The sequence below is a fragment of the Salvelinus fontinalis genome, chromosome 41 (assembly GCF_029448725.1).
Source record: "Salvelinus fontinalis isolate EN_2023a chromosome 41, ASM2944872v1, whole genome shotgun sequence".
Classification (NCBI taxonomy): domain Eukaryota; kingdom Metazoa; phylum Chordata; class Actinopteri; order Salmoniformes; family Salmonidae; genus Salvelinus; species Salvelinus fontinalis.
This window is the reverse complement of record NC_074705.1, coordinates 19,110,271-19,133,547: the sequence shown is the minus strand read 5'-3', so window position 1 is coordinate 19,133,547 and position 23,277 is coordinate 19,110,271. Positions and strand designations below refer to the sequence as shown.

At 41.7% G+C, this 23,277-nt stretch overlaps 1 protein-coding gene across 1 annotated transcript; it reads left to right on the top strand.

Annotated features, from left to right (window-relative positions):
• Window positions 1-2,899: 2,899 nt before the first annotated feature.
• Window positions 2,900-19,980, top strand: cyyr1 (cysteine/tyrosine-rich 1). Its single transcript, XM_055908426.1, has 4 exons — window positions 2,900-3,453; window positions 6,177-6,276; window positions 11,803-11,963; window positions 13,356-19,980. Exons 1-4 carry the CDS (start codon window positions 3,372-3,374, stop codon window positions 13,487-13,489), a joined length of 477 nt encoding a protein of 158 aa, XP_055764401.1. The 5' UTR covers window positions 2,900-3,371; the 3' UTR covers window positions 13,490-19,980.
• Window positions 19,981-23,277: the final 3,297 nt, after the last annotated feature.

The following is a 23,277-nucleotide window of genomic DNA, read 5'->3' as shown; positions in this document are numbered from 1 at the left end:
TGTGTGGGCTGTCTGTCCTAGCTGGACTGGACAGACATCTTGGAGGGACTATATATGCCAGATGTATCACTGTACAGAATTGGCTACCTTGGGGTGAGGATGTGTATGTATATGTGTTAGAAACAAATGAATGGTCTCACTGCCACACATTCCACTCCCTGTATCGGTTGGAGGCACTTCCTGTTTCAAAGAGTGCGGGGCAAAAGACAAACCCGAATTGTCCCTCCTAATCCATACGACTTTGTATGCAACCAAACTAACTCAATACAGTTCATTTCAATCAACTTCAGTCATTCCTGAACAAGTTGATATGTGCTGCTAACATTCCAGTAGAATCTCCCAATAGACTCATTCCAATAGACGTATTATTCAATATGCACCCTGGACTGAACAAAACCAATTTCAAAGCCATATCACTCGGCCCCGTCCTAGACCAAAGAGGTGTGTGAGCAAGCGAACGCGCGTGTGTGTGGCTTCTCTCCTGCTACTACTTCATAAGTAAGTCTCTCCTGCCTTCCGAGAAGGTTTTTTTTTTAATGATGATGTTTTGTACAGAATATCCAAACATAATTTATTTTTGTTAAATATAATCTTGTTGCTTTTTATTATTATTATTGTTGTATTTTTATTTGTTATTATATTGAAATAACAGAAGGATGTAGAGTATATAGAGTATTTATACAGTATTATATATATGGTCCTAGGTTTATGAATAAAGCATCACGTCGACCTATACACTGTTGTCACGAGTGTGGTGTGTCTTGGTATTCTTACGCATCCCTACACACACACACAGCTCAATAGATTCGACTCTATACACACACCTCAATCTATTCCACTCTATGCACGTGCACACACACTCACACACCACCCAAACGTACTCACAAACATGGCCCTCGTCAGCAAATATATGGTGGGATTTGTGTAATAAACATAATCCCCTTATCCCCATATGTCTGATCATGTCTTCCTTATGGACAATGTGTAATAAACATATTTTCCACTGGGTGGCAGTGTTTCAGTGGCCCCTCCTGACTTCCTCTGGGTCTCAGGATAGGAATACTGATCTCAAATCAGTACCCCCTGTCCATGTAATCTTATGCATTATGATCTCAGCACTCCTATACAGGCTCTGATGTATAATCAGTTTAGCCTTTTAGTCAATAATGAATTAATAGATAACATAGACAGCAGGAACCTGATCCTAGATCAGTACACTTATTCCGAGAAGCTTTATGAATACGGCCCCTGATGTAGGATTTGCAAAAAATAAATTGTCCATAATGAATAAGATTATATAGACAGCAGAGAGCAGATCCTAGATCAGCACTCCTACTTTGAGACGCTTTGTGATTGTGGGCCAAGACTCAAAGGAAGTTATTACGCTGTAATTATGGGAGAAGAAGACTCCAACATCACTGTAATTTCAGTAACACCATAATGGTCTCATCTCAAATGGCACCCTATTCCCTATATAGTGCACTACTCTTGACTGACCAGGGCCCATGTGGCTCTGGTCAATAGTAGTGCACCATAAAGGGACTAGGGTGCCATTTGGGATGCACATAATGTGGCAGCAGATTCTGTAAACAGGTTAGCAGAACAGAAAAAGAACGTCCTGAATCTGTATTCCCTCTAAGTTTAGCTTATGCTGACTGTAAGAAAGAAAGAGCCAAAGAAGGGAAAGGAAAAGGGAAGCCCAAACCGTTAAAGCTCAATGCTAACTTGTCCACATTACAGTGATACATGTTTCAACCACTGAAAAGACAGACTTACAATTTTTTTAAAGAGCATACTACAACAGAGTCTCTGTATAGGACTATATATATTAAATGCTGTGCTCTTCCCATAAGCACTGTGGAGTTGCCACCAGGTAGCCTACCACAGTTGTGTTGCTCTTGTTGCCAATGGGAAATGCTTCTTTCCTTGGGAACTGGGACTTTATAGAACACAATTATACTATTGTTGTACTTATGTTCCGTTTTCCCATCTCTGCCTGCCGGTGCAAGACAAAAGGCAAAAACTCCCACCAACAACACCCAATTAATTAACTGCCTAAAACCCCTGACATCTGTGAGCAATTATGAATGGGTGGCATTTCTGTAAAAGGTCACGGTTCGCTATGAAGTTAAATATGATCCAACAGAATAGTAACGTGGTAGTTGAAGATGGCACTTCCTGCAATAAAGCTGTCATAAGTTTGACAAGATGCCACTCTGAGGTGTAGGGTGAAGTTGCCCCTAGACTACGGTCGTGGGTCAGTTTTGCATTTCCCCCTCTAACGGTTAAGGTTATGATTGGGGATGGGGAAGCTGATCCTAGATCTGCACCTAGAGGAAACTTCAACTTGAACTAATGCAGTACATTTTAGAAAAAATCTATCTATATATCCAAGCTCCTCTTTCATGCATCATGGCAAAGCCAAACCGGCGATTCACGCTTATTCCGTCTTTATTAGCATTATAATATATATTCATAATAAAGAGATACTGGACTGTTCTTACCTAAAACAATTCGTATTTTATGCAGAATGAGTGGCCCTATATGAAGGCATAACCATGTTTGACTGTCACACAAGGTAAATAGGCCTAGGTTGATTAAAGATTGTGTTTGAGATGGGGGTCATTCAATCCTACACTCTTGAGCAACCCATTTAGCCTACATTTTACAAGATGAAGAAGTTTACTTATAACAAACAAACTTCGTGCTCCTTGAACATTTAAAATAGAGGTTCGTGGATGTTTTGTAGGACATGTTGAGAGGGGCAGGGTGGATATTGTTTGGTTTCTGACTAGGGTCGTTGGTAAACAATGTTTTTTTTTTTTTTTTAAAGCATATTTCCTCTCAAAATGATCGTGAGGTGTACACGACATAGACCTATATATATCTTTTTCATTTTCAATGTGGTCGTGATGGTTGGGGCGGCGGCGTCTTTTATGCCGGAGAGATGCGAATGTTATTGAGGTACTTCCATCCCTTTTCCCACCCGGTCAACAGAGTAATTTGAGAAAATAGTTGCTGCGGGGGAGGGGAAGCGCTAGGACCCACTCCAGGGGGAAATGGAACAAGAAGAAAACAGCGAGGAAAGAGTGAAGGAAACACTATTAGAGATACGAACACATGGAAGAAGAAACGAACGAGACGTTTCATTCTGATTTGAGCATTTTTATGACTGGAGCAAAGATCCATTCATGTGCGTTCATGGCTCTCTTCGATGGAACTTTTTAGAGAACTCAATTGAAATGCGCATATCAGCGATGTTTCGGCGAGCGACTATATCCCATAGTCTTCTTTGTAGGCGCATATCGATGGAAAATGCGGACGTTATCGTTTGGGAATAACTGTGAGCAACATTTAGAACAAGTAGGCCTATGCTATCAATCGATATGGAAAGAACAGAGGCAGCCGGGTGGAAATTCCTACGGGACTCTCTCCTACTTTGTCTTTTTACCGGTAAGAGTTCGTTCATTTGTCCCTGGTTCTCTACGATGCTTTATCGCCTTCAACGTGCGCAAATGTTTTATTATCAGCAAAAGTGTTCCTTTAATAATGGTTGACTTTTTTTCTTAGGCTAATTGTGAGTGTGAACTCATCAACCCAATGCATGGATGGTTTCACAAAGTAAACGAACGGTAGCTATATCGCAAAAATACGTGCTTTAAAGTAGCAGCCGATCATTAACTTAGACATACTACCGTTAATTTACTCAATGGTAAGAGTCCCTGGGTAAATAGAACTACTGTAGCTTACTGTATGTATCGCCACTTCTACAATGACAAAGGCTCAATTGAGTTTTAATCACGTAGATGTAACCCAACAATTTGCATAACACTTTACATCAAAACTCTGAAGCGAAATACATAAAAGAAAAAAGTGTGTGCGAGCGTGTGTGTGTGTGTGTGTGTGTGTGGGGGGGGGGGGGGGTACAAGCCTTGCTCGGCGCTAGTCGCAGAACTATACTGCCATTGTCCCCAGCGTAAAAAGCGACAGGACCCGGAGGTAAGGAGCTAGACCTCAAGGGACCACCCATATAGACTCCCATCGTTGGATGACATGCACATCAAAGTAGTTACACTCCACACTTCACAGTGAGAAAAATGATAGCCCAAATGGCGCCCTATTCCCTATACAGTGCACTACTTTTGACCAGAGCCCTATGGTCAAGGCTACTATTATAGGCCCACACAGCCTTTTCAGGGTTGGAAAATACAATCTGCCATCAGTTTGGAGGGATGCGTTGAAAATGCACCAGCTTTTGAACAAAGTGAGAATAAAGCTGGAATGAAGATGAAAATCCTTGAACACACACACACACACACACACACACACACACACACCAGGAATTTGTGGCAGTATGCTTGAAGGTAGAGAAACAGCAGGGCTGTGTCTGGGTTAAATTATGGAGGGGGGGGGGGTTGAGGAGGGCAAACACTGAGATATAGGACACACAACCTTTAGACAGACGGTGTGCGTTCAAATACTCTATAAATAATAATCAAATACAAAACAAACAAGTAGTGTTTTCAAATGTCCTTTATTTCAAGTGCTTTCTCATTTTGAGACCACTCTCCCTAAGCCCCCCCCCTTCATTTCAAGTTGTCACGTGTCCATGTGTCTCCACTGAAGGACTCTCCCCACCAGGGGCCGGATTCACAAAACATTACTTAACGAAAAAACGTAAGAAATTTCTTCTTAAGAAGGTTTTGTTAATCCGTCCCTCCAGATCCTCAGAGTGCCTGTAACCTTCAGTGCTTCGTCTTTGTCGTGCTCACATACACACACAGGTTTACACATTTTTAGATTACATTGAAGTCATTTAGCAGATGCTCTTATTTAGCAGATGCCCTCACTAGCTTTAAGCACCAGCTGTCAGAGCAGCTCACATATTACTGCACCTGTACTTAGCCCATCTATAATTTAGCCCAAACAACTACCTCTTTCCCTACTGTATTTATTTATTTTGCTCCTTTGCACCTCATTATTTCTATCTCTACTTTGCACATTCTTCCACTGCAAATCAACCATTCCAGTGTTTTACTTGCTACGGTATATTGTATTTACTTCGCCACCATGGCCTTTTTTTTTGCCTTCACCTCAATTATTTCACCTCACTTGCTCACATTGTATATATACTTATTTTCCTACTGTATTATTGACTGTATGTTTGTTTCACTCCATGTGTAACTCTGTGTTGTTGTATGTGTCGAACTGCTTTGCTTTATCTTGGCCAGGTCACAACTGTAAATGAGAACTTGTTCTCAACTTGCCTACCTGGTTAAATAAAGGTGAAATAAAATAAATACATCTTAAGATACTGTAGCTAGGAGAGACAACACATCACAATCGTGCCAGGTACAGTATCCTTCAACAAACTATTTATCAGAATAGTCAGTTCAAGTCAGAAAAGAGAAGTGCCTTTTTTTTACACTCGCACACACACACACTCCCCACCCAACCAAGGCTAACAGGGTATACAAAGGGAAGATCTTTGGTGAGAGAGAGGTATCGGCAGGTTCAGACTAACGCAGAGAGAAAGAACACAGAGGTGAAGTTAGTGAATAGTGCAGTTGACTAAAAAGTATACGCTTTCACATAAAGAAAATATTTTCTGACATTTCTTGGATGATCTCCATTCACATAGCCCTGTTGTCACACAAGTCATCTTGTTGTCATCGCCCTTTTTGATGTGCCGTGTTTGTGTGCTTGTCGGTTTATGTTCAGGTACCCCTCTACAGGATGAACACCTTTTAAGGCTGAATGAAGCCTTCATAAACCCTCTATCAGGACTATATATTTCCACTTATCAAATATCTTAGTTCTTATTTTTTTAGTTTAAGTGCAATTACTCTAGTTTTAAAAAACTCTTAAGTTAAAGCCTTGATCTTAGTGACATTTCCGTGTATAGAAAAGGTTCAACTAAGCAAAAGACAAAGTTTTAAGTGTATCTGCCGTAGCTACTCTCCATTATGTTTTTAACCTTTTGTAATATGAAAACAGCATTGTGATTTTGGCCTTTTAAAGGGTTTTGGAAATCTTGATTCCAAAGAGCACATCCTACATTTCTCTCAGCATATTAGATGCAGGGTGTGTGGGAGTGTGTGCATGTGTATGTAGTAGAGGTAGGTGTGTGTGTGTGTGTGTGTGTCTCCATATAATGTATTGCATCTCTCCTGCAGGTCACAGTGAGGCCCAGTGTGATGGCTGTGTGGAGTACTGCTGTGAAGGCTCTCCCCCTTTCTGCTGCTCCTACTACGCCTTTATGGGAGATGTCCTCTCGTAAGTACACACACATATGCTCACACACAATGTCACCTTCTATACATACACACATACTCAGTCACCCTCAGTCTACAAACACACACTCACTGACTACACACACACACACACACACAATCACTTCTCTACCACTTCACCACCTGCCCTTTCCACATGCAGTGTATGACCCCTCTGAGAGATTTGACCTCCGTCATTTGGCTCAAGACAGCTGGCCTCTCGCTTTCTCAGTCCCCCTCACCAGTCCACCTATGGAGTATAACACATGCTACCTGCTACAGTCCACCAACGAAGATAATAATGATATTAAAGTGTTGTGTAAGCATGGAACATTAATTAATGCCACAGTTAAAAATCCCAAATTCACAGTTTTTACACCATAAAGTTGATACCATAAAGTTGATGTGGAGGATTCACAGAAAAGTGCTATTGAATAGGCCCATTGAATGTGGACTCGTTTTATCTAGCCATATAATGTAGCTCTTTCAAGGCCATGGTTGTCACAAGGTAATGGGGAGGAATAATGGTTCCTTGTTTCAGGAGAGATATCTCATTCTACAGCTTCTCCACAGCCTTTTAAATGGATTTTGACCACATACATACACAAAAGCACACGTACATGTACACACATACACACATACACACTAACACACACACACACACACACACACACACACACACACACACACACACACACACACACACACACACACACAGGTCGGAGTCATATAATCAGATGTTTGAGCAGATCTCCATGGTTGCACCACAGACCTGTTTGGTCATTCATCTTAAAATAGCTAGGTGAGACAACAACATACCACAATCTTACTGCACCGCTGCTTGGAATCCACCTGGCGATCTGTTCACCGTTTGCCCTGGCCTGTCTCCCCCTGTCTGTTATGCCCCCCCCCGAGCTTTTGCTCGCCTCCAGCACACAGGCACTGTTGGGGCGAGTGACTCTGAACTTACAATGGTTAGCCCCAAGTCGTGATTTATTACATTTCTTTCTTGTGCATTTTGCTATGTCGTGCCGGGATTGGGTTACTGTTGATGATATCTGGAAATGTGCTTATACACCCTGGCCCATCTACTGTTGCTAGCCCCAATTCTGACTTGTGCTCTGATATCTGCTTCACCGATTTCTGCTCCCGTAAAAGCCTGGGTTTTCTGCACGTTAACACTAGAAGTTTATTACCTTAAATGGATCAATTGAAAGTGTGGGTTCATAGCTCCAATCCAGATGTGTTGGTCAGTACTGAGACATGGTTAAGGAAGAGTGTTTTGAATAGTGATGTTAACCTTTCTGGTTATAACCTTTTTCGGCAAGACAGATCTTCCAAAGGTGGGGGAGTGGCAATCTTTACCAAGGATCACCTTCAGTGCTCGGTTGTCTCCGCCAAGTCTGTCCCCCCAAAATTTGATTTGCTGGTTTTAAGTATTAAACTTTCAAATAGCTCTTTGTTGACTGTTGCTGGGTGCTATCGTCCTCCATCAGCACCAGCCTGTACCCTACCTGCCCTAAGCTCTCTCCTGGCCCCTTACACCAGGTATGAATTTGTCCTGCTAGGTGACCTAAATTGCGACATGCTTAAACCACCTGACCAAGTCCTAAAGCCATGGGACTCAGATTATTACCAATCCCACAAGGTATGACTCCAAACACCCAGAAAAGGCTACTCTTCTTGATGTTATCCTCACAAATAATCCTGATAGGTATCAGTCTTGTGTTTTCTGTAATGACCTTAGTGATCACTGTTTTACAGCCTGTGTTCGTAATGGCTGCTTAGTGAAGCGACCTGTCCTGATTTGTCATGGATGCTTGCTAAAAAACTTTCACCTGTTGAGGACAGAGGGCGCTGTTTTCACTTTTGGGGATAATCGCGCCCAATTTAAACGGCCTCGTACTCAATTCTTGCTCGTACAATATGCATATTATTATTACTATTGGATAGAAAACACTCTCTAGTTTCTAAAACCGTTTGAATTATATCTGTGAGTAAAACAGAACTCATTTGGCACAAACTTCCTGACCAGGAAGTGGAAAGTCTGAAAACTATGCTCTGTTCTAGGTCCTGCCTATAAATGGGCATGATACGTATTAGTATACATGCACGTCATACACCTTCCCCTAGATGTCAAGAGGCAGTGAGAGAAGAAATGGGGTGTTTATCTTGGTCTGAGTTGGAATAAATCCTCTTGGAATGACGTGTCACCCATTTCCTGTTTTCAGGAAGGCGCAAGATGGAACCGGGGATTGCCTTTTGAAAAGCTGTCGTTATAGGCGACTACTATCTCCGGCTTTGATTTTATTTGATACATGTGACTATATCATCGTAAAGTATGTTTTTTCAATATAGTTTTATTAGATTTTTGAAATTTATTCGGGACGTTAGGCATGTTACGTTGTGTGCCTTTGTTCAGGAAGGAGAGCTTCGCGCCACTTGGCTAGTGCGCTTGCTAATTCAAGAGGGAAAAAGGACGTTCTAAATCCAAACAACGATTGTTCTTGACAAAGGACCTCTTGTACAACATTCTGATGGAAGCTCATCAAAAGTAGGACCCATTTTATGATGCTATTTCATATATCTGTCGAACTGTGTACTATTAGTTTTGCGCCCAGGTTTTGGGCACTCGGTCGCCATAACGTAAGCCTTATGACGTAATGAAGTTATTTTTAGAATTCTAACACGGCGATTGCATTAAGAACTAGTGAATCTATCATTTCCTATACAACATGTCTTTTTTAGTTATGTTTATGAATAGCTATTTGGTCAGAATATGTGTGTCAGAAAAATATCCAGGCGTTGTGGGAAAAAGTAGCTACGTTAGCACAATGTATAACCACTGATTTCAGCTCTAAATATGCACATTTTCGAACAAAACATAAGTGTATGTATAACCTGATGTTATAGGACTGTCATCTGATGAAGCATATCAAGGTTAGTCAAAAATTATATATCTTTTGCTGGTTTGTTACGATCGCTAACTTTTGCTGATGGGAAATGGCTTGTGTTTCTGGCTATTGTGGTAAGCTAATATAACGCTATATTGTGTTTTCGCTGTAAAACACTTAAGAAATCGGAAATATTGGCTGGAATCACAAGATGCCGGTCTTTCATTTGCTGTACACCATGTATTTTTCAGAAATGTTTTATGATGAGTATTTAGGTATTTGACGTTGGTGTCTGTAATTATTATGGCTGCTTTCGGTGCAATTTCTGGTTGTAGCTGCAATGGAAACTATGATATATACCTGAAATATGCAACAACAAAAAATAACAAAACATAGATTTATTGAATAACATGTTATAAGACTGTCATCTGATGAAGTTGTTTGTTGGTTAGTTTGGTTGGTTCTTGGTTAGTTAGGTTGGCTTTGTGCATGCTACCTGTGCTGTGAAAAATGTCTGTCCTTTTTTGTATTTGGTGGTGAGCTAACATAATTATACGTGCTGTTTTCGCTGTAAAACATTTTAAAAATCGGACATGTTGGCTGGATTCACAAGATGTGTACCTTTCATTTGCTGTATTGGACTTGTTAATGTGTGAAAGTTAAATATTTCTAAAAAATATATATTGAATTTCGCTCTCTGCCTTTTCAGTGGAATGTGGGAGGAGTTCCGCTGGCGGAACGCCAGAGCAGTACAGGTTTTAATGAGCAAGCCTTCCTTCATGGAAGAACTGGCCTCTGTAAAATGGTATAGAATCAGCGAGATCCTCTCTGTCGAAGACGCTTGGACCTTCTTTTTTTAATATTTTCAGTGGTATTGTTAACAAACACTCCCCCATAAAGAAAATGAGAATTGAAAACAGGTTCGACCGTGATCTTGCAGAGTTACTCCACCTCAAGAATTGCATTTGGCGAAAGGCTCGGCACACGCATAGTCAGGCTGACTGGCTCTCGTTCAGGCAAATGAGAAATACGTGCACTCAGGCTATCCGGAAGGCCAAAGTTAGTTACTTTAAGGAGCAGTTCTCTCTCTGTGGGTCTCACCCCAAGAAGTTCTGGAAAACGGTTAAAGACCTGGAGAATAAACCATCCTCACAGCTGCCCATGTCCCTTAAAGTTGATGATGTGGTTGTTACTGACAAGAAGCACATGGCTGAGCTCTTTAATCACCACTTCATTAAGTCAGGATTCCTACTTGCCCACCCAACATTTCCTCATCTCCCACCCCTTCTAATGCGACTATCCCCGATGCGTCTCCCTCTTTTCCCCCTGCCCCACTACAAAGTTTCTCCCTGCAGGCAGTCACTGAGTCCGAGGTGCTAGAAAAGCTCCTGAAACTTGACCCCCAAAAAACATCTGGGTCGGATGGTTTAGACCCTTTCTTCTTTAAGGTTGCTGCCCCTATCATCGCCAAGCCTATCTCCGACCTTTTTAACCTGTCTCTACTTTCTGGGGAGGTTCCCATTGCTTGGAAGGCAGCCACGGTCCGTCCTTTATTTAATGGGGGAGATCAAGCTGAGCCTAACTGTTATAGGCATATTTCTATTTTGACCTGTTTATCAAAAGTGTTGGAAAAACTTGTCAATAATCAACTGACTGGCTTTCTTGATGTCTATAGTATTCTCTCTGGTATGCAATATTAAATCTGCTCAGGTTATGGATGTGTCACTGCAACTTTAAAGGTCCTCAATGATGTCACCATTGCCCTTGATTCTAAGCAATGTTGTGCTGCTATTTTTATTGATTTGGCCAAAGCTTTTGATACAGTAGACCATTCCATTCTTGTGGGCCGGCTAAGGAGTATTGGTGTCTCTGAGGGATCTTTGGCTTGGTTTGCTAACTACCTCTGTCTAAGAGTGCAGTGTATAAAGTCAGATAATCTACTGTCTCAGCCACTGCCTGTCACCAAGGGAGTACCCCAAGGCTCATTCCTAGGCCCCACGCTCTTCTCAATTTACATCAACAACATAGCTCAGGCAGTAGGAAGCTCTCTCATCCATTTATATGCAGATGATACAGTCTTATACTCAGCTGGCCCTTCCCTGGATTTAGCTTTCTTAGTGTCCAACAAGCTTTCTCTACCCTTAACCCTGTTCTGAACACCTCCAAAACAAAGGTCATGTGGTTTTGTAAGAAGAATGCCCCTCTCCCCACAGGTGTGATGAGGGTTTAGAACTTGAGGTAGTTGTTTTTTATATTTTTTATCCCAGCCCCCATCCCCACAGGAGGTATTTTGCCTTTTGGTAAGCCGTCATTGTAAATAAGAATTTAAAATGACTTGCCTAGTTAAATATAGGTTAAATAAAATAAAAAAGCACGTTTTCCCTCAACAAATTAGTTTTCAACAAAATAGCCTTTTTGGGGGAGGCGGTGGCCGTGGGATTTATTTAAGATACTCTTTAAAGAGGTATGGAGGTGAATTGAAATTCCATGCAGAATTGATTTGTGAGAAGATTAATTGGATGAGATGACTTACCAGCAGCCACGAACTAGAATGAAAAGGGGAGCATTCAGTCTAAGTGACAAACGTGTTTGCGTGTGTGTGTGTGCATGCATGTGTGTGTGTGTGCGTTTTCTAGGGGCACGGCGATCTCGGGCATCGTGTTTGGTGTGGTGTTTCTGATGGGAGCGCTGGCGGCCTTCTTCCTGTGTGTGTGCATGTGTGTGAAGAACGGGCGAGGGGCCCAGGTGGACGTGTTCAACACCTCCTACATCAACACTGTGTCCCAGGGCTACCCAGGTAAGACTGATCTAGGATCAGGTCCCCCCTGTCCATATAATCTTATTCATTATGATCTAAAATGCTAAACTGATCCTAGGTCAGCTCTCAGGGTCCATATCGTTTAAAGTTGTATTAGTCAAATGCACAAGTACAGTGAAATGCTTAAAGGTCCAACGCAGCCATTTTTATATCAATATCAAATCATTTCCAGGTAACAACTAAGTACCTTACTGTGTTCCATTCAAATGGCGAAAAGGAAACAAAATGAGCTTCTTAGCAAAGAGCAATTTCTTAAGCAAGAATTTTGCTAGGGACTGTCTGGAATTGGTCTGGGTGGGGAGAGGAAAACTGAAAACGGTCTGTTATTATCAGAGAGATTTGGAATTCTCTTTCTTATTGGTCTTTTAACTACATTGAACAAAAATATAAACACAACATGTAAAGTGTTGGTCCCATGTTTCTTGAGCTGAAATAAAAGATCCCAGAAATGTTACTCTAAATGGGCATTATCATAATTTTCACCTTTTCACAGTATTATTCCATATATATGAAACACAAGAAAATCACATTTTTGACTGCCCTGGTACTTTAACCCCTTACACTTGTGAAAATTGGCCGATATGGATAGGGACAAATTTAAGAAGAGAGAACAGGGGTGGCTGGAGTCTTTGGTATTTTTCAGGCCTTCCTCAGACACTGCTTGGTGTGTATGTCCTAATCTTATTCATTATGGTCTAAAACGGCAAACTGATCCTAGCTCAGCACTCCTACTCTGAGACTCTTTATGAATACAGGCCTTAACCACTGCTCCTCCACTAACCGGCTGAACATAAAATTACCCGGCCTCCAATTTCCCCATTTCCCTGCAGTACAATGATTTCACCAATAGAGGACATTGCTCCTCCACCAATGACCAACACATACTGAAGTCTAGAACGTTTCTACCAGTGGAGGCTGCTGAGGGGAGAACGGCTCACAATAATGGGTGGAATGGTATCGAACATGTGGTTTCCATTGGTTGGTACCATTCCATTGACTCCGGTGGAGTCTGGTGGGAGGAGCTATAGGAGGACGTGCTCATTGTAATAGCTTGAATGGAATCAATGGAACGGAGTCAAACGTGGTTTCCATATGTTTTTTTATATGTGTTTGATATGAGCCAGTCTTCCTATAGCTGCTCCCAACAGCATCCTCTGATTGACTCCATTCCAGCTATTACTATGAGCCGTCATCTCCTCAGCAATCTCCACTGGTTTCTACAGCCCCATCAAAACAGATACAATGACATAGCAGGGTACTTGTATGTTGTATGTGTGTAGTATGTGTGTATTGGTACTACTACAGGTACTACTGATAACAAACATGCACTTTTCTCTCTCTGTGTCTGTCTGTCTCTCTCTCTTTCTCCAGGACCCCCACCTCCCTACACCTATGACTATGAGATGTACCCTTCGGCCATGCGCCCCCCTCCCTACACCCCCACCCCACCTAGGACAGACAGCTACTCCCCTCCCCCTCCGTATCCGGGCTGTAATCGCAAATGACTTGAAGACAAAATGGAGAATCCTGACCAGGCTACTTGCCTTTCTGAAGGAGCACATCATGGATTAAGCTTATGAAGTGTATTAGCAAGGAAAGATGAGACTGTAGGCATATCCTTTCGAACCTCTGGATCACTTAAAATGACTGTGTGGATTGATCCACTTTTGACCATTTGATGTGGGGGTGGGGGTCAATCCAACTGATCTGCTTTTCGGGGGTGAAAACCACTAGTAGTATTTGACTCATATTCTATGTCAATGAATATGAGTGAGGGGACAAAGTACGTAACTTTATTTGAAGATGTGGATCTTTGTTGTACCATTTCTCTGGTAGAGATGTCTGTTAGCTGGCTTTCCTTCAGGCCAGTGCTCTCCCCTATCTTATTTCTACAAGGCAAAGGAGAGAAAACTGTAGCCTAGTCCTAGATATGTTTGCACTGTATTGCCAATTCCTTTATGTGGCAATGACCTGAGGACATGGCGAGACAGCACAAACAAATCTGGGACCAGGCAAGGAAAACTGTGTAAAACTATGAATTGTACCGTAGAAACAGGATGGTAAACATACGGCTCCAGGGTGAAGTTTCCCCAAGGTACAGATCTAGTATCAGCTTCCCCTTCCCCCAATCCCAACCTTAACTATTAGTGGAGATACTACAAAACTGACCCAAGATCTAAAATCTAAATCAAACTTTATTTGTCACATGCGCTGAATACAACAGGTGTAGACCTTACTGTGAAATGCTTACTCACAAGCCCTTAACCAACAATGCAATTCAAGAAAGAAAAAAATATTTACCAAATAAACTAATGTAAAAAAAAAAATCAAAGTAACACAATAATATAACAATAATGAGGCTATATATAGGGGGTACCGGTACCGAGTCAATGTGTGGGGGTACAGGTTAGTTGAGATAATTTGTACATGTAGGTAGGGGTAAAGTGACTATGCATAGATAATAAAGAAGCGAGTAGCAGCAGTGTAAAAACAAATTGGGGGGTGTCAATGTGAATAGTCTGGGTGGACATTTGCTTAATTGTTCTGCAGTCTTATGGCTTGGGGGTACAAGCTGTTAAGAAGCCTTTTGGTCCTAGACTTGGTGCTCCGGTACCGTGACTGGAGTCTTTGACAATTTTTTGGGCTTTCCTCTGACACCGCCTAGTATATAGGCCCTGGGTGGCAGGAAACTTGGCCCCAGTGATGTATTGGGCCGTACGCACTACCCTCCGTAGCGCCTTACGGTCAGATGCCGAGCAGCTGCCAAAGCAGGCGTTGATGCAACCGGTCAGGATGCTCTTGATGGTGCAGCTGTAGAACGTTTTGAGGATCTGAGGACCATTGCCACATCTTTTCAGTGTCCTGAGGGGGAAAAGGTGTTGTCATGCCCTCTTCACGACTGTCTTGGTGTATTTGGACCATGATAATTCGTTGGTGATGTGGACACCAAGGAACTTGAAACTCTTGCTTCACTACAGCCCGTCGATGTTAATGGGGGCATGTTCCACCCGCTTTTTCCTGTAGTCTACGATCAGCTCCTTTCTTGCTCACATTGAGGGAGAGGTTATTGTTAGAGAGATTATTGTTATTGTCCTGGCACGCACTGCCAGGTCTCTGACCTCCTCCTATAGGCTGTCTCATCATTGTCGGTAATCAGGCATACCACTGTTGTGTCATCGGCAAACTTAATGATGGTGTTGGAGTCGTGTTTGACCACGCAGTCATGGGTGAACAGGGAGTACAGGAGGGGATTAAATACACACCCCTGAGGGGCCTCAGCGTGGCAGACGTGTTGTTGCCTACCCTTACTACCTGGGGGCGGCCCATCAGGAAGTCCAGGATTCAGTTGCAGAGGGAGGTGTTTAGTCCCAGGGTCCTTGGCTTGGTGATGAGGTTTGTGGGCACTATGGTGTTGAACGTGCCTCGAAGCGAGCATAAAAAGCATTTCGCTCGTCTGGTAGGCTCGTGTCACTGGGCAGCTCGCGGCTAGGTTTCCCTTTGTAGTCCGTAATAGTTCTCAAGCCCTGCCACATCCGACGAACATCAGAGCCGGTGTAGTAGGATTCAATCTTAATCCTGTATTGACACTTTGCCTGTTTGATGGTTCGTCTGAGGGCGTAGCGGGATTTCTTAAAAGCGTCCGGATTAGTGTCCCGCTCTAGCCTTTAGCTCGATGCGGATGTTGCCTGTAATCCATGTCTTCTGGTTGGGATATGTACGTATGGTCACAGTGGGGACGACGTCATTGATGCACTTATTTATGAATCCGATGACTGAGGTGGTATACTCCTCAATGCCATTGGATGAATCCCAGAACATATTCCAGTCTGTCATCTGACCACTTCTGTATTGAGCGGGTCACTGGTACTTCCTGCCTTCGTTTTTGCTTGTAAGCAGGAACCAGGAGGATAAAATGGTCAGATTTGTCAAATGGAGGGCGAGGGAGAGTTTTGTATGTGTCTCTGTGTGTGGAGGAAAGGTGGTCTAGAGTTTTTTTTCTCTCTTGTTGCACATTTGACATACTGGTAGACATGAAGTAAAACGGATTTAAGTTTGCCTGCATTAAAGTCCCCAGCCACTGGGCGCACCGCTTCTAGATAAGCATTTTCTTGTTTGCTTATGGCCTTATACTGCTCATTGAGTGCAGTCTTAGTGGTGGTAAATAGACAGCTACGAATAATATAAATGAGAACTCTCTTGGTAGATAGTGTTGTCTAGAGTAGAGGTCGACCGATTATGAGTATTCAACGCCTATACCGATTATTGGAGGACCAAAAAAAGCCGATACCAACTAATTATTACAAATTAAATATTTGTAATAATGACAATTACAACAATACTGAATGAACACTTATTTTAACTTAATATAATACATCAATTAAAATCAATTTAGCCTCAAATAAATAATGAAACATGTTCAATTTGGTTTAAATAATGCAAAAACAAAGTGTTGGAGAAGAAAGTAAAAGTGCAATATGTGCCATGTAAAAAAGCTAACGTTTAAGTTCCTTGCTCAGAATATGAGAACATATGAAAGCTGGTGGTTCCTAATCCCAGGTAAGAAGTTTTAGGTTGTAGTTATTATAGGAATTATAGGACTATTTCTCTCTACCATTTATATTTCATATACCTTTGACTACTGGATGTTCTTATAGGCACTTTAGTATTGCCAGTGTAACAGTATAGCTTCCGTCCCTCTCCTCGCCCCTACCTGTGCTCGAACCAGGAACACATCGACGACAGCACCCTCGAAGCATCTTTACCCATCGCTCCACAAAAGCCAAGGGGAACAACTACTCCAAGTCTCGGAGCGAGTGACGTCACCGATTGAAACGCTATTAGCGCGCACCCCGCTAACTAGCTAGCCATTTCACATCGGTTACACCAGCCTAATCTCGGGAGTTGATAGGCTTGAAGTCATAAACAGCTCAATGCTTGAAGCATTGCGAAGAGCTGCTGGCAAAACGCACGGGTGGCATCCATAAGTCTAAATATACCTTCAATGTTATGTCATAATTACGTAAAATTCTGGCAAATTAGTTTGCAACGCACCAGGCGGCCCAAACTGTTGCATATACCCTGACTCTGCGTGCTATGAACGCAAGAGAAGTGACACAATTTCACCTGGTTAATATTTCCTGCTAACCTGGATTTTTTTGAGCTAAATATGCAGGTTTAAAAAATATATACTTCTGTGTACTGGTTTTAAGAAAGGCATTGATGTTTATGGTTTGGTACAGTCGTGCAACGATTGTGGACAACAGCCAGTGAAAGTTCAGGGCGCCAAATTCAAACAACAGAAATCTCATAATTAAAATTCCTCAAGCATTCAAGTATTTCACACCATTTTAAAGATACACGTCTTGTTAATCCCACCACAGTGTCCGATTTCAAAAAGGCTTTACAGCGAAAGCACCACAAACGATTATGTTAGGTCACAGAAAAACACAGCCATTTTTCCAGCCAAAGACAGGAGTCACAAAAAGCAGAAATAGGGATAAAATGAATCACTAACCTTTGATTGTCTTCATCAGATGACACTCATAGGACTTCATGTTACACAATACATATATGTTTTGTTCGACAAAGTTCATATTTATATCAAAAAACCTCAGTTTACATTGGCGCCATGTTCAGAAATGCCTCCAAAATATCCTGAGAAATTGCAGAGCCACATCAAATAACAGAAATACTCATCATAAACTTTGATGAAAGATACATGTTTTACATAGAATTAAAGATACACTTGTTCTTAATGCAACCGCTGTGTCAGATTTCAAAAAAGCTTTACGGCAAAAGCACAATATTCAATAATCTGAGAACAGCGTTCAGCCACAAAAGGAAGCCATACAGTTACCCGCCAAATTGTGGAGTCAACAAAAGTTATAAATACCTTTATAAATCTTCACTTACCTTTGCTGATCTTCGTCGGAATGCACTCCTAGGACTCCCCCTTCCACAAGAAATGTTTGTTTTGTTCGGTAATGTCCATAAATTATGTCCAAATAGCTATTTTTGTTAGCGTGTTTGGTAAACAAATCCAGTCAGGAAGCGCGTTCACTAAAAGCAGACAAAATGTCAAAAAGCTTCTTAACAGTCAGTAGAAACATGTCAAACGATGTATTGAATCAATCTTTAGGATGTTTTTAACATAAATCTTCAATAAAGTTCCAACCGGAGAATTCCATTGTCTTCAGAAGTGCGATGGAACAGAGCTCTCTCTCATATGAACGCGCATGGTCAGCTCATGGTAGAGCTTACTCATTCCCGTCTCCTTCAGCCCCACTTCACAGTAGAAGCATCAGACAAGGTTCTACAGACTGTTGACATCTAGTGGAAGCCGTAGGAAGTGCAATCTGACCCATATCCCACTGTGTATTCGATAGGCGATGAGTTGAAAACCTACAAACCTCAGATTTCGCACTTCCTGGTTGGATTTTTTTCTCTGATTTTTGCCTGCCATATGAGTTCTGTTATACTCACAGACATCATTCAACCAGTTTCAGAAACTTCAGAGTGTTTTCTATCCAATACTAATAATAATATGCATATATTAGCAACTGGGACTGAGGAGCAGGTAGTTTACTATTTTCATCCAAGCTACTCAATACTGCCCCTGCAGCCATAAGAAGTTAAAAGAAATTCATGTTAGCAGGCAATATTAACTAAATATGCAGGTTTAAAAATATATACTTGTGTATTGATTTTAAGAACAGCATTGATGTTTATGGTTAGGTACACGTTGGAGCAACGACAGTCCTTTTTCGCGAATGCGCACCGCATCGATTATATGCAACGCGGGACACGCTAGATAAACTAGTAATATCATCAACCATGTGTAGTTAACTAGTGATTATGATTGATTAATTGTTTTTTATAAGATAAGTTTAATGCTAGCTAGCAACTTACCTTGGCTTCTTACTGCATTCGCGTAACAGGCAGGCTCCTCGTGGAGTGCAATGAGAGGCAGGTGGTTAGAGCGTTGGACTAGTTAACCGTAAGGTTGCAAGATTGAATCCCCTAGCCTATCAGTGGTGCCCAGGCTGGTCCCAGCCTCACAGCACACAGGATCCAGATATCCGGAAGTGTTTGTTGTGAAGATTGAGCTGAGTTGTCGGTTGTTACATTGCTCAGTTCCTGTTTTCTTGTTATTCAGTAATTTTCCATCTTGTCTCAACCTTGTGGTTAGCACAGTCGACACCCTAGATTAGCAACAGCTTTTCTGCAGTCACGCTATGTTTTGTGATTAACATGTCCTATTTCTATAAGGCATATATTTTTGTTAAAAAGAGAACAAAACCATCCTTCACATACCGATGCATGGAAAATCCCGCCAGCTCTATATTATTCGTGTCATCGTTCAGCAACAACTCAGAGAAACATAAGATATTACAGTTTTTAATGTCCCGTTGATCATATATCATCCATTTTGTTTTCCAATGATTGCACGTTGGCCAATAGAACGGATGGTAGTGGAGGTTTACTCACTCGCCTACGAATTCTCAGAAGGCAGCCCGACCTCCGCCCCTTTTTTCTCTGTCTTTTCTTCACGCAAATGACTAGGATTTTGGCCTGTTCCCGAGAAGGCATTATATCCTTCTCGTCGGACTCGTGAAAGAAAAAATCCTTGTCCAGTTCGAGTTGAGTCATCGCTGTTTTGATGTCCAGAAGTTATTTTCGGTCATAAGAGATGGTAGCAGCAACATTATCTACAAGTTCAAAAATAAGTTACGGGTTAGGAGCCCGTAAAGCGCCAGCCATCCCCTCCGGCGCCATTGTCCAGGTCAGCGTCTAGGGGCAACTTCACCCTACTCTGAGCAAGGCTGCCTGCATGTGCACAGTGAAGACGGGTCTGGGCCTGCTCTCGGAGGAATGATGAGTTAATGATGAAATTAATCCTATGGTGGTGATGTTTCTCAACAATCTTTCAGTGTTGTTTAAATGTTGTCGCTATGAACATGTTCAGGATGAAAGTTAAATTAAAGTTTCCAAATCATATTGTCTACTCTGCCTCAATAAATACCCAAGAGAACTTCTAAACTCAGTACACCAGTCAATGGCCGTGTGTGTGTATGCACGAGCGTGTACCCGCGTGTGTGTGTGAATCAGTGAGTGTACACCAGAGAGGATGTAGAAGGGAGAGAGCACAACAACAAGTCCAGCCTAGACATAATTTGTGCTCCAGATTCAAGTAAAAGTACGCCTCTGCATAAAGGCTTTTTGAGGTGGTCATTCTGCTCACACAAAGGAGGAAGACAGCCAGCACTTCGCTGCAGTGAAATTGCTAAGCAAATCAACCCTTTTATTCAATAAGGGATCGTGCAAGGCAATTTTCCCACTCCTTCAAAATGGCTCATATTGAAGTTTAATCCAATTTGTATTTCCAACTGTTAAAAATATTTGACCTCTGCCAGTTAGTTCAGCTCCGGGATGAAGTTTCCCCCTAGGTACAGATCTAGGATCAGCTTCCCCTCCCCAAATCCTAACCTTCGCCATTAGCCTGGGGGGGAAAAATTATCCAATATCAATGTCTAGGCCTAGGAGCAGCTTCACCCTACACATAGTATTCATGCAGGCAGCTCGGTTGGTGCCTCGGATCACAACAGGTAGGCTACTGCTGGTTATTGAGGTCATAAGTAGTGCACTATAGGGTGCCATTTGAGACACAAACCTAAGGTTATCGGAGCTGGTATTGACCATGGTGGTTTTTGACATGTGTGGCAAAAATGTGTAATTTCCCATGGCTATGAAATTTTGTTTGAGCACATTTCTTTAATCTTGAGGACCATTTCTATAATGCTCAAATTGGAATTAATTGTGATTGAAATGAATTGTGTCTACTCGAATTTGCACCATGAGCTGTCCATTTCCGACTGATTTATTATTATTTTTATTTGACCTTTATTTAACTAGGCAAGTCAGTTAAGAACAAACTCTTATTTTCAATGACGGCCTAGGAACAGTGGGTTAACTGCCTTGTTCAGGGGCAGAACGACAGATTTGTACCTTGTCAGCTCAGGGATTCGATCTTGCAACCTTTTGGTTACTAGTCCAACGCTCTAACCACTAGGCTACCTGCCGCCCCGAAGGTAGGTAGCAGCTGGGTCTGCTGCTTCAAGGTTCGGCACAACAATGTAAGTTACTCAAATCTGGCTTATTGTGAGGTCAATAACTCTAATAAATACATAATATGCAAGAAACATATTTTATAAATTCAATTATAGTAGTAGCAAGCTATTAAAGTGGACCTCCGGTCCTCCTTCTCATCTTCGTGCTCTCCTCAAACTAAAGAGAACATAGGCTATTCCTCACAGAAGAGAGGTTTTTGGACTAGGCCTAATCATAAATTATTTTCGGAAGAAACCTTTGACTCTTAAACTGCCAACGTAGTGGTTAAGCAGTATATACAAACACGTTTTTGATCAGTAAGAGCAGAGTAGGCCGGGGTTTAGGATTAGAAAAGCCAACTGACATGTACTCCTGAGGTGCTGACTTGCTGCACCCTCGACAACTACTGTGATTATTATTATTTGACCATGCTGGTAATTTATGAACATTTGAACATCTTGGCCATGTTCTGTTATAATCTCCACCCGGCACAGCCAGAAGAGGACTGGCCACCCCTCATAGCCTGGTTCCTCTCTAGGATTCTTCCTAGGTTTTGGCCTTTCTAGGGAGTTTTTCCTAGCCACCGTGCTTCTACACCTGCATTGCTTGCTGTTTGGGGTTTTAGGCTGGGTTTCTGTACTGCACTTTGAGATATCAGCTGATGTAAGAAGGGCTATATAAATACATTTGATTTGATTTGATTTGAAAACAAATTGCAGTGTGTAATGCAGCCTAGTTTTATTTACACCATCCCGGGATCCATCTTAGCAATATAACTTTGCTCTGTGCTTCTCCGAGCACGCACTTCCTAGCCCATAGGCTATGGATCATTGAATTGAGACCACATTAAATAGCCTATAGGCGCAATTGATATTGCACGCCCAGTGGAGAATCAGAGATGAAGCACACATCGATATATAGCCTAATAAGCAACTCATTCTAAAACACTGAGAAATATTGACATTTTATCAATAACAAATTATATGACCTTCCCCCTTGACTAGATTTAAAACACACTAAACCATCCCATTGACTGACATTTAAAAAGCATGACCCTCCCCCATTTTCCTCCAGGTAACCATTCTGTCAATGTTGATCCATCCCTAACTCAGACGCATTTAGGTACTGAAAATAACAATGGGAATACCTGTGTAAATAGTTTACAGATCATTTGTAAATCCGTAATAAGAAATAATGATTCATTACGTATAAACTAGTATATATATATATATATATATATATATATATATATATATATATATATATATATATATATCCCATTTATTCAAAGTTGTATAAACCCTAAAGATATCAAAAAAAAAAAAAAAAAATTCAACACGAGTTTCAACCCTGTAGTGGAGCCGTGCCCTATACAGCAAAGTCCATTTGCCATGTGTTCTCATCGAACATTTCAGTCTTAAGCTTTTGGTATTTGATTAGGATCCCAAAACCTGTTGCGAAAGCAGCAGCTACTCTTCACAACTTAAACATTGTCACGACTCCGACCGAAGCAGGCTCCTGTTAGGATTTATGTTTATGCACTATAGGCTGTTAGCATAATGGTTGAAGGTGAATGATGTTTTGTTGCACACACACACACAATACAGAGGGGGGTAGGTGTGTAAGAACTGACCACCACAGGCCATAAAAGCTGTGGACAGTCTGGAGAGGGGAGGGGTGCATCTCTCTAGACCAACCAGGAGTTTAGAATACTGGACAATACCATATTAGGAACTGTTTCAGTGAATGGTCGAGGGGGACACAAGATGGAGCTGCTCTACCCAACAACCAGATGTGGAGAAGGAAAACGCCCAGGGGCTTGGACAAGTTTGGGGGCCCACAAAGGAGGAGCAAGAGTATGAACCATGCTAAACCTCTACTATGATAGGCCAACTGGACGAGTTGAGAATGAAAGTGTCATAGTATAAAACTACTATTTTGAGTACATTCCACAGTTCTCTTCTACCCTGCGCGGAGATCCAGTGAACCCGTATATACGAAAATTGCATTTACCATTTATCGCTTGAGTTTAATTAAAATACTTAAAATACACTGCTCAAAAAAATAAAGGGAACACTTAAACAACACAATGTAACTCCAAGTCAATCACACTTCTATGAAATCAAACTGTCCACTTAGGAAGCAACACTGATTGACAATAAATTTCACATGCTGTTGTGCAAAT